Genomic DNA, 12,752 nt, shown 5'->3' on the forward strand with positions numbered 1-12,752 from the left:
CAAGGTCCTCAGATTAATTATATTTATAGCAAACTTGACGCATATGATTTATAGGCTCTAGCTTGAGGGAAAGTGTTGAAATATCTGTTGAAATATTGTATAAATATGGAATGAATAATGAAAATAAGGAATATATCGTGTAAAATTAGAATAATTAGATATATTTTTTAAGTTAAATATGTGTAGTTAATAACTTTTCTAAATTAACAGATACACTTCCTATATAATATTGTACTTTTCTTTGAATCAATATTTTGAAAAATTCTCCAATCATCTCTTTTCATAGTCTCTACATAGATGTAAGTTTTCTCATTGAATTTTTTGAAGTTCTCATGTTCAATAAATTTCAGTTCATGGTAAAAAAAGGTTGTGTTCTAACACCTCAAGTTGATTATTGCCTTCTAGGCATCACTCAAGAAACTATAAGTTGTAATAGAACTTTCCCCTTCATAGTAACATATATATGTTGCCATATATATAAACAATTATATGCTTTTACATTTGATAAGACAAAAGGGCTTAAACTTCCTATAACCTTCTTTCAAGATAATATACAATCTTAGCATTCTATGAGGTCCCAAAAAAAGATAAAGAGATATTGGTCTTTTTGATTGATGAACCCGTTACTTGGCTACCAAAAATGCTCATTCCTTTGCTTTTGTAATTATTCTTTTATTTCTTGGAAGATTACAGGCTTGCCTAAGACTTCATTGGCTTTTTAGCAAGAATGTCAAGTTGGAGCTCTATATTTTGACAACCTAGAACATTTTACTTTTTTAATCTCTTGCCTTTTCTTTTAATGTTATGGCATTTTCAGTTGTGGGGCATGACAACTTGATATATTTGATTGAAAACCACTATTGCACTATGTTTATTAAGATCTTCTAGATTTCTTCAATCGAGCATGCAAGTTTTGAGTCTATACGTTATAACTTGGTTGTAAGCTCAGTCATCAGTGTTTCTTACGTCTTTATATCTCGGTCAAAGGTTTATTGTACTATAAGTTGAACTCTTACTTTGATTTATAGTGGATTCAACTAGAGTCTTGTCTTTGCCTTGGATGTAATGTTTCAAATTGGGACCTTGAACCAAGTAAATCTTGTAGGATCGAATGACCTAAGAGGAGGGTAAATTAGGCAATTTTAAAACAGTCTTTACCAAATTTGACAATTAAAGCCATTTATTCAAATCAATAAATTTTGCATATTTTTAATCCAATTTATGAGAATAATTAAAATATTCTAAATAATCAATACAATCAAAACAACATAACATAAAGTATGAGTTTAAGGGAAGAGAAAATCAAACACGCGATGTATATTGGTTCGACTCAACCCGGCCTATGTCCACTCCTCCAAGCTTTCTCCCTTGGAGTATTCCACTAATCCTTGGTTGACTTAAACCTCAACCAAGTTTCTCTTCACAACCAAAATAGCTTCCAAAGTGCTATTAACCTTTACAAATGTTAAAACTAAATTTCTCTCACAAGAAATTTTCTAATCTCTCCAAGAGTGAACCTCACTCTTTTATAACACAAATTTTAGTATGAAATTGAAATATGATCTCTCTCAAGAGTGTATGAGCAAGGGTTTTGATTAGAGAGAAGAATTTGCAAGTAAATAGCTCAAAACTAATTTGCTCTCAAATATATGAAAGTTTTTTGTGGCAAAAGTTGTTTTCGAACGAAATTGATTAGGTTTATATAAGGGAAAATAAAGAAAGTTATCGTTGTGCACAAAGATAGCCATTTTAGTTTTCCAGAAAATGCACAATTCGGTCGACTGGATGTAATTCGGTTAATCGGATATGGCGTGGCACTTCCGTGGAGCTTACGTGGCATTAGCCGTTGGAAAATTCAAACCACGGTTGACCGAATTTAATTTGGTTGACCGAATTTTTGAAAGCCAAAATACATGGCTTCTGAACAATTCGAAAGTTGATTCAGTCGATCAAATTCGGTAGACCAAATTTTATTATATTTTACCCCCTGAATTTTCAAAAATCATTTTGACCCCTAAAACTTTGAAAAGTGACAATTTAACCCATTTTTGAAAATTCTTTCAAAACCAACTTTAAGATATGAAAATATAGTTCACAAAACTTCATCATTTAAAAAGAATTAATAAACTTTAGTGAAAGAATTGGCTTAACCCAATAAGTTTGAAAAACGACATTTTAACCCAAAATGTGAAAGATATGAAAATGAGTTTTCAAGTGAGCTATCTCATGCAAATAAATATTCTAATCAAAATGAATGCTCCAAATTACAAATATATCTACCTAAACTTGAGTTTTTTTTCAAATCTTCAAGAATTCTTCAATTGAGTCTTCTCTTTCATTTCCATCTTGAAACTCCTTTAAGTGTATTAGATAAATTCTTGCAATCTAAGCTCACACAAGTAAAATCATTAGTTAATATGCTTAGGGACATATTAGTTTGTTATCATCAAAATTAGAGCATAATGACTCCTTGAGTCAACAAATCTTTCTTGCATCTTGGTTTGAATATTCATGCTTTCTTTGTTAATCTTATTTTTTATGCGAGTGTGGAATTAATACTTTGTATAATAAAGGTCTTGAAAACTAACAAATGGAAAGCCTTTTAGGGTTTAAATTGAGTATTTTTTGTTAAATTTTGTTCATTATTTTATCGATTATTTGTCTGTGATAATTTTTTAGTGTATCTATGTTTCTGTGATACTATTAACATTCTTTTTGTATGTAAGCATTAAAGGATTGTGTAACAGAAAGGATATGGGACAGACTAGGATTGATATTAACAGATTCGATGGAAGGGGAGATTTTAATATGTGGAGACAATAGATGTATGCAATCTTGCTACATAAAAATTGTGCTAAAGCTCTTGGATGTCAATCTGAGTTTCCGTAAGGTATGATTGATATAAAGAATTCAAAGGTAATGGAAACTGTCTATAGCTTGCTTATATTGTATTTATTTGATAATGTTTTAAGAAGGTTTGATGTGCTAACATTGTTTCTAAATTATGCTTAAAACTTAAATCGTTATATACGACTAAATCCTTGACAAATAAAATTTATTTGAAAGAACAATTGTTCAACTTTAAAATGGACTCTATAAAATCTTTAAATGATAATCTTGATGAGTTTAATAAAATTGTTATTGATTTGAATAGCATAACTGAGAAAATATCTGATGAAAATCAATAAATAATAATTTTGAACTTTTTGTTTGAATCCTTTAAAGATGTGAAAGCTACTATTTAAATATGGTAAAGAGTCATTGTCACTAGATGAAGTTCTAGGTGTATTAAGATATAAAGATTTGGAAATAAAATTTGAGAAGAAGTCAATGGGTGAGGGTCTTCAAGTTTAAGACAAATATGATAAAAGAAATAATCAAAACGCAAGAAAATTTGCTAGGTCTAAGTCTAGGAGTGAGTATTAGACTCAGGTTGCATATTTCACATGACGCTAAGAAAAAAATGATTCACTCATTTGAAATATGTAAATGACGGGAAAGTTTTAATGAGAAATGATTATTCATGTGATGTTATTGCTATTGGTAATGTGAAATTTAAAATGGATGATGGTTCTATTAAAATTCTTAAGAATGTTAGACTTGTTGCAAAATTAAGAAGAAATTTAATTTCTTTGGGTCTTTTTGAGTCAAGTGGCTTTGCTTATAAATCAGAAAATGACATATTGAAAATATGGAAGGGATCTTTGGTTGTGACGAAAAGAAAGATGTCACATGGTCTTTATATCTTGGATAGTAATGTAGTTTCTGATGTTATGAATTTTGATGTTGACATTCAAAATGAAAATGCACTATGGCATAAAAGATTAGGACACATTAGCATTGCTGGTTTGCATGAATTAACTAAATAGAAATTGAATGATTCAAAGTCAATATCTCACCTTGATTTCTATGAAAATTGTGTGCTTGGTAAATCTCATAAATTGAAATTTGCACCTGCCACTCGTAGATCCTAGGGTATCTTAGACTATGTGCATTTTGATTTGTGGGGATCTTCCCAAATGCCAAATTCTTTATCAAATGCTCATTATTTTGACACATTTATTGATGAGTACTCTAGGAAAGTATGGGTTTATTTTTTAAAGCAAAAAAGATGAAACATTTGATTGTTTTAAGGATTGGAAAACTTTAGTTGAAAATTAAACTGGTAAAAAAATTAAAGTTTTTAGAACTGATAATGGGCTTAAATATTAAAATAAATTATTTTTTGATTTTTGGAAAAAAAACATGACATTCTTAGACATAGAACTTGCATTGAAACCCCTCAATAAAATGGTCTAACTGAAAGAATGAATAGAACAATTTTTAATAAAGTTAGGTGCATAATATTTGATTCAAGTCTGAGTAAAAGATTTTGGACAAAAGCTATAGCAATTGCATATTATTTGATAAATAGGTCGCTTTAATCTGCATTAGACTTTAAAACATCTATAAAGATATGGTCAAATAGACCACCATCTCTTAATCATTTAAGACCATTTGGTTGTTCATCATATGTGCATATGAATTAGGAAAAGTTGAATCCAAGAGCTATAAAAGTTGTGTTCCTAGGTTATCCATATGGTATAAAGGGCTATAGACTGTGGTAAACTGATGACAAAAAATGTGTGATTAGCAAGGATGCTACCTTTAATGAATTTAAATTTTATGAATATCTTTTTTATATTAATAAATCAACTAGGTTCAATTTGAGGTGGAGACACCTATTAATAGTACTCAAAGTATGTCATCTTCCTTTGGTCAATATTAAGAGTTCAGTGGTGGACCTAATTTAGGTTAGGAAACAATTTGTGCTTTAAAGTATGAAATCTTAGGCTTGAATCAGTAACCACCACTACAAAGTCATGGTGAAATTTCTTAGAGTGATGAAAATCTAGAATTGTTTAATTACCAATTAGTAAGAGACAAAACTAGAAAGGAAACTAAACTTCTTACCAGATTTGCACAAGCTGATCTCATATCTTATGATTTCCAAATAGGTAATGTGATTGAAATGAATGAATCGTTGAATTACAAGCAAACTTGTGAAAACAAGAATAACTCTGAAGGAAGAAGGCCATGGAAAATGAAATGCATTCTTTATGGAAAAATAAGACATAGTCTTTAATGGATATGCCACATAAGAAAGTAACTGGCTATAAATGGATGTTTAAAAGGAAGCCTGGGATACTTGGAATAGAGTAACCTTGATTAAAGGCTAGAGTTATGGGAAAAGGTTTCTCTAAAAAAAAAGGAGTGGATTATCATAAGGTCTTTTCTCCTATTGTGAAACATACATCCATTAGACTTATCCTATCTGTTGCTATATTGTATGATATGAAAGTTGAACAAATGCATGTTACAACAACATTCTTGCATGAAAAATTGGAAGAACAGATATTCATGGAGTAACCTAAAGGTTTTGTAAAACCTGATATTGAAAATAAGGTTTGTCCACTGCATAGATCTTTATATGGACTGAAACAGTCCCCAAGGCAATGGTATAAGTGGTTTGATGAATTTGTTTTTTCCATTGGTTTCCTTAGATACAATTATGATAATTGTGTATTATATGAAATTTGAACATGATGATTATGTTTATCTCTTGATATATGTTGATGACACGTTGTAGTTTCTAAAAACAAATCTCCCTTGAATAATTTAAAACACATGTTGAATTTTGAATTTGAAATGAAATATTTAGGCCCTATTAAAAGGATTTTGAGTATGGATATTGTGAGAGATAGATCAAAAAGTTGCTTATTTCTGTCTCAATCTAGTTATATTTAAAGAGTTCTTGAAATCTATAAAATGGTTGAAGCAAAATTTGTGAATGCTCTATTAGATACTCATTTTAGACTAAACGCTACTACTATTTTATCTACTAATCAGTTTGATTTTATGAGAAATGTTCCTTATTCTAATGTAATTGACAACTTAATGTATGCAATAATTGGTTCTAGGCTAGATATTGCTTATGTTATTAGTTTGATTAGTAGGTTTATGAGTAAACCTTGTAAGGAACATTGACATGCTATTAAGTGGTTATTAAAGTATCTAAAGGGATTATCAAATTGTGGTTTACTTTATGCCACTGATGCTACTAATCATTTTTTGGTGAAAGGATGTTGTGAATTAGATTTTACAGCTAATTTGGACAGAAAAAGATCCTTAACAGGGCATATTTTTACTTTTGGAGGTAATGTGGTGAGCTAGAAATGCAATCTGCAGCATATTGTAGCATTGTCAACTACTGAAGCAAAATAGATAACCTTGAATGAAGTTGTGAAAGAAGCTTTATGGTTAAAGGGAATTCTAGTTGAATTGGGACTACCAGGTTCTACACCTGTGGCCTAAGTGATTCTCAAAGTGTTATACACCTCCAAAAGGACAGTGCTTTCCATGAAAGGACAAAACACATTGATGTTAGACTCCACTTTATTAGAGATATTTTGTCTAATGGTTAAGTTAAAGTTAAGTATAGTGTTAATCCAGTTGATGTTTTAACAAAAATAATGTTTGTAAGCAAGTTTAGAGAAGTTTTAAGCTTGTTTAAAATGTGTCAAATGCAATGTTTTTGTTGTTTGTAGAATGGGTTCTAGTTGAGTTCTCTTGCAGGTTTAAGCTAAGGTAGAGATTTGTGATATAATGTGACTCTAAACCTAAAAGGGTAGAGTTGTAATTGTGCAGTATTAATGAGGGTTATTGGTGTTTTTTAAGGCCAGAGGGCATTTTAGTCCTTATAGGTGTTTTTTAATCTTTACGGTTATTAATATTAAACCTTGGGTGGTTGGCGTTAAGGGTTGTAGAGTTTTGGTCTCTCTCTGCCGTGTTTGGCTCCTTTGTTTGTTTAGAATTCTCTTTAGGGTTTGGGTTAGAGAGGAAATCTTTTGGATTTTTTTTGATCGAATGTGGAGGTTTTTAGTCTGTACGTTGTAATTTGGTTGTAAGCTTTGGTTGTCAATGTTTCTTGTCATCTTTGTGTCTCAGTCAAAGGTTTATTATATTATAAATTGAACTCTTTTTTTTATTCATAGTGGATTCTACTAGAACCTTATCTTTGCCTTAGATGTAGGGTTTCAAATTGGGAACGCGAACCAAGTAAATCTTTCTTGCATCTTGATTTGAATATTCATGTTTTCTTTGTTGATCTTACTATTTATGGGAATCTAGAATTAATATTTTGTATAATAAAGGTCTTGAAAACTAACACTTTGCTTTCTAGTTTCAAAAAATTAATATGGAATTATGCATACAGAAATGAGTTCAATCACTAAAATTATTTGTAAGTCATGTTCAATGAATTATACTAATGTAATTTAGTTCAAATATTTAACCTAAAATGTAAATTCATATTGGTAATTTATTGTTAATTACGTTGTTTAAATTTAAATTTTAATATAAAGGGTAATTTGGTTATTACACTAAAAAGGGTAAATCAATAATTTAAATGAATTTACACAATTAAACGGGCTAAATTAATAATTTAAACTTAATTAATAAAGAAGGGTATTTTGGTTATTATATTAAAAAAGAATATATTAATTATTTAAACCCTAAACTGATAAAAGACATTAACATAATTAGAGGACGAATGACACTTTGGATTTTTGAAACTTCTTGAGTGAGACTTTGTCAATGTATCAAACATTGGAGGGAATAAGTGTTTTAATTGTAATTTCAAGTATCCAATCCACAACTTCAGACCTCTATATCAAATTATCCTTTTATATAAAACTGAGTAAACCTCGAATATCCTTTTGTTTAAGTTCGATTCAAATAAAAAATGACTTATTTTGAATTTAGCTCAAATTCAATGAACTAAAATTAAAGATAGCTCAAATTTAATTTGAATACAAAATTGTTCAACTTGATTTGACTTAAGTTTATGACTCAAAACTATAGTTTGAATTTGTGAGTCAGATTCGTGACTTGAGTTTACAACTTATTGACAAATTGACAAATTTTACTGAATAATGAATGAAATGATATCTTTTTGAAAATTGCTTAACATAAATCAAATCAAACCACTAGTTAAATTCAAACCGAATTGAATTATTCTCCAACTTCTGAGTCAAACCAAACCGACTTCTTCTAACTCAAATTTAGCTTTATTTTAAAAACAAATAATACTTTCTACTCAAACTTAATTTGAATTCAAATTAAATAAATTCAAACCAATCCAAGCCAGATCGAATTGACTTTCAAACCCAAACTGACTTAGTTCACATCCAAACTTGTGAACCACCAATATGCAGGTATTGTTTTCAGAAAGTGGACTTTGATCACGAGTTAAATGTCGGTTTTCTCATTAAAAATTAAATTAAGACAAAGTTAAAGTATACGTTTGGCAGGTTTAAAGGTTTAGATTAGTAGAATGTTTTGTCCAAAAGACTTCATTAGCTCATATACGAAAATTGCAAATTGGAAGGCAGTCCACTTTGAATAGGCCTCAAATTGTAGCCCCGTGGTCCAATTATATACTTGCATGGTCCAAGTCTTTCCTTCTCAGAAGACGTTAGCTTGTCCAGGACAAATTCTTGTACTAAAACAAATTCTTGTACTTCAAATCATTTTGCGGCCAAAGGTGAGATGTCGTTCATCTTGAAATAAGGAAAAATTTAACGTATACAAATAAATATATATAATATGTATTATTATATAATTAAATATTATTTTATTCTTAATTTAAAATCATGATAACACATATCAAATGAATATCTATTAATATACTTAAAATCAGTAATGGTAAGCTTGTCACATTGGATGAAACACAAATGCTCAAGTCTAAATAGATATAACATTAGGAGCTATAACCTATAAGTAAGCTAGACAGAGAACGGAATCAAATCAAACTGACTTTGAATTTGGATCACCTCAAGTTTGGTTTGATTTGAGGGAAATCAAGCATGAATGCATAGCTCCCCTCAAAGTTCAAGCTCAACTCACTTGAAAAAAGCTATAATCAAGTTTGATTACAATCAAAGCCGAGTCGAGTTGAACTTTGAGTTTCATTTAATACTATAGCAAAATCAAGTTGAACCATAGTGCTGCGCAAACTAAACTTTTAGTTTGGCTTAATACTGTGGCAAAACCAAAAACAGCTAAAACAATGTTATTTCAATATATATTGATTAAAACAATATTGTTTTGATCAATTCAAATTAATTGTTTTTAAGCCCACAAGTTTGGTGAGTCAAACACTCTCAAACTTGAACTCGATAATATTAAACTTTCAAACTCAAGCTCAACCACATGTGAGCTAAACTCATTTCAGGTTCATACAAGTAGAGCTAAAAAGCAAGTTTGGTTCAAATTCAACTTACTTATAAGAGAAATACAAAACTAAATGTCATACATTTGTAAGGCATAAACTAAGCAAAATATGATCAATCCTGTACCTGCAATTTTTGGGACCTAAATATAGGTCTCAACATTAGCCGCAGATCAATCAAAAGGAAATACACCACCGGTAGGACCATGGGACTTTCCATTATGAAGACATCTAGCACTGACTAATCCATTTGCCAAAAGATGCAGCTTTTGAAAAAAAGGGTGAGCCATAAAGATCGATTTTAAGCCCTTATAATACATGCTGGAAGAATACAATTCAAGCAATTAGAAACATTTATAGCACAGTAGGTGCAGGTCAAAGATACTGTGCTCTGAGATAACTCAACATTTTTTAACACAACTCATCTTCTCATGTCAAAGTTGACCTAAGAAATCTGACAAGACAAGATAGGCTATATGGACAGGCAAAGAATTGAATAAAATCATATCTAATAAGGGTACCTAAAACCGTGAATCCAAATTCAAACCTATACAATACCTAAAACTCCAAATTCCAATTAATCCAGCAACAATACGATTATATCTACAAGAATAACTACCATTATGAATAACCACATCAAATTCAACACAGAAATGATTAACAAGCTTACAACATCAAAACCCTATCAAGGAAAAACTTATGTAGTAAGATTTGCTGGTCGTGTTTCAACAATTACAGCGTTAAATGATAAACCCAGACAGCATATCCTTATCAGAATTTAGAAGATGCACTAATAATAAAATTCCATAAGATCATAATAACTTTAAATTTGATTTAGCAATGCAAAACAATTCATACAGTCAATTCCCAAAAAAGCAGAAAATCAATCCTAAACTCAGAACCAGAAACTTAATCTTCCTCCTCACCCTCGTTCTCAGCGATGTTAAAATATCTGAGTTCATAAACATTACGGTCCTTGTTGGACGCAATTACCCTGAGCCAATCTCGCACATTGTGCTTCTTCAGATACTTCTTTGTCAAGTACTTCAGGTACCTACAAAAGGGCAAAGCCGAAAAACTTGTTTCAATCAAGCAAAATTACTAAGTAAACTAACAAATACATAACTTTTAGTTAACGGAACACGCGTACCTTTTAGAGAAGTTGGAATCTGAGGTGACAGTGATCTTAGTCTTCTCACGGGTGACGGTTACGGACTCACCGAGAGCGCCGGCTTTGCCGCCAACTTTGATACGCTCTTGGAGGAACTTTTCCAGTGAGGCGATGTCCATAATCTTATCTTCCACTGGTTTTGCACAGTCAATGGTGAATGTGGCTCCTTTCTTCTTTCCTTTGGCCCCAGTGGCCGCTCCGCTTCCTCCTCTGCTCATCTTCACCTACTCTCCTTGATTCAACCTCTGAAAAACAAAAATTAGAAAACAGTAAACTTGAAATGCTCAAAAGCAAGCTAAAAAGAAAGGAGAGACAAGAGAGACCTGTAAAATGAAAGGGTTTTGATGCGCCGCAGAGAGATAGAGACTTTTGAGAATTAGGGTTAGGGTTTATTTATTCGTACTAGCTACTGCATCTACGAGATGAAAAATTGGCCGACAAATATGGGCTGCAGATTTAATATTCGGATCGGACCTGATCCAATTGATAGCTGGGCCAAAAATTTTTGTCCGGATTGTTAAAGTAGAAATGAAAATTTAAAAGCTTTTGAAAAAAAAAAAAAAACTCATTTTTGTTTCATATCCAGGGGGCTTTCCACCTAATCAAATCAAGTAAAGCCATGGGAATGCATTTATGAAATGGGGGCTACAAGATGGTGAAGGTGGAAAGTTGAAGAAGGAAATTTAATGCCTTTTGTATGAGTAAACTAAGGTATGCAATTTCAAGGAGAGTTGGTGAAAACTTTTTGTATAAATACCCTACCCCCCACACTAATTTTTTTCTCTCATTATATCATTAATTTTTATTTCTTTCATCAATTTGTAGTGGATAAAAATAACAAATCTTGTAAAATTTTAATATGTTACCCTTCGATTGGATGAAAAAAATTACTTTGAATAGACTTTGGACACAGTTCTCCATCTATAATCAATGAGCCTTGGAGAAATAATTAAAAAAAAAATTAAACATCCTAGCAGGATAAATCTAAAACTACTGTTTTCCTTCGTCATCATATCCACGAAAGGTTACGAGCAGAATACGTAGATATTATTGACCCACTAGAATTATGGAGAAATCCGAAATAAAGATTCAATCATCATAAATTAATAACATTGTCAATGGCTTAATATGAATGGACTCATTTACGCTTACAAAATTTTAAATCTGTAAGTGAATATAACTCTACTATATTCAGAATTGTCTTCCGAATAAGACTATGTAGAGAAAAAATAACTGAAAAAAATATGTTAGAAATTTTTTTTTTCCACATTTCATCCCTTAAATATGCTCTTATAACAACAATATAGGGAAATAAATTTTAAAAAATATTTTGAACTGATATTCTGTTTATTGGTGGCTAAGCAAAACAATAAATTGTTATTGAGAAACCATTAACATGCCCCTTTGGTACTGTGTTGTTCCCTGAAGTGAATGCAACTACTAGTAGTAGTCATCGTGGACGTAGATGAGATCCTAAATGAAATAAGTTTTAATCCAGAGGTGGTCATAATAGAAAAGCTTTCCGCTATCAAAGGACCAGTGATGAAACAAAACAGGATAAAGGGAAAATGATACAGAGTAAACCACAAAACCGTGAAAGTAAATGTTATAGATGTGGTTCTAAAGGTCATTGATCACGTACCTGTCGTATGCTAAGACATCTGATAGATTTATACTAAGCATCTATAAAAAATACAAACAATAAAATCAAATCAAATTGTGTTGATAATCTAGACCTTATCAATCTGGTGAACTTTGATATTTCAGAATTTCTTCAAGATTAAGAAATTATGTAAATTATGTTGTGTAATTAGTACTATATATATTTCCTCCTTTCAAATTTTGTAAGAATTAATGTAAATTTTAAAATAAAAGGAAATGGACTCCACAATTGAAGCATTAACTTCAAAAGCTAATGATGGAAACATGTGTTTGGTCGATAATGCAACCATCCACATAATATTAAAAAAAAAAGAAATTCTTCTTAATTTTATCACCAACGGAGGTTAAAGTAAATATTATATCAAGATCGATAAATTTGATTGAAGGCTCTGAAAAAGCCACAATTGTGTTGAAAAATATGATTAAATTAAACATCAATGATACATTATATTCAAATAGATCCAGAAGAAATCTACTTAGTTTTAAAAATATAAAAAATAATAGTTACCATATTGAAATCATGAGTGAAAATGGTGTAAAATTTATTTGTATAATTGGTAATACCTCTGGAAGAAGACTTATACCAGAAAAATTATCCATTTTATTATTTGGATTGTATTATACAATGATAAAGACAATTGAGACTTA

The 12,752-nt window shown here is 30.6% G+C and overlaps 1 protein-coding gene across 1 annotated transcript; it reads right to left on the bottom strand.

The window, feature by feature from the left end:
* Window positions 1-10,039: 10,039 nt before the first annotated feature.
* Window positions 10,040-10,919, bottom strand: LOC123210513 (60S ribosomal protein L22-2). The gene is made up of 3 exons (XM_044628913.1): window positions 10,766-10,919; window positions 10,422-10,687; window positions 10,040-10,325 (listed from the first exon to the last, which is right to left on the bottom strand). The coding sequence occupies exons 2-3, from the start codon at window positions 10,658-10,660 to the stop codon at window positions 10,181-10,183; spliced, it is 384 nt and encodes a 127-aa protein (XP_044484848.1). The 5' UTR covers window positions 10,661-10,687; window positions 10,766-10,919; the 3' UTR covers window positions 10,040-10,180.
* Window positions 10,920-12,752: the final 1,833 nt, after the last annotated feature.

This window comes from Mangifera indica, chromosome 3, assembly GCF_011075055.1.
Source record: "Mangifera indica cultivar Alphonso chromosome 3, CATAS_Mindica_2.1, whole genome shotgun sequence".
NCBI classification, from domain to species: domain Eukaryota; kingdom Viridiplantae; phylum Streptophyta; class Magnoliopsida; order Sapindales; family Anacardiaceae; genus Mangifera; species Mangifera indica.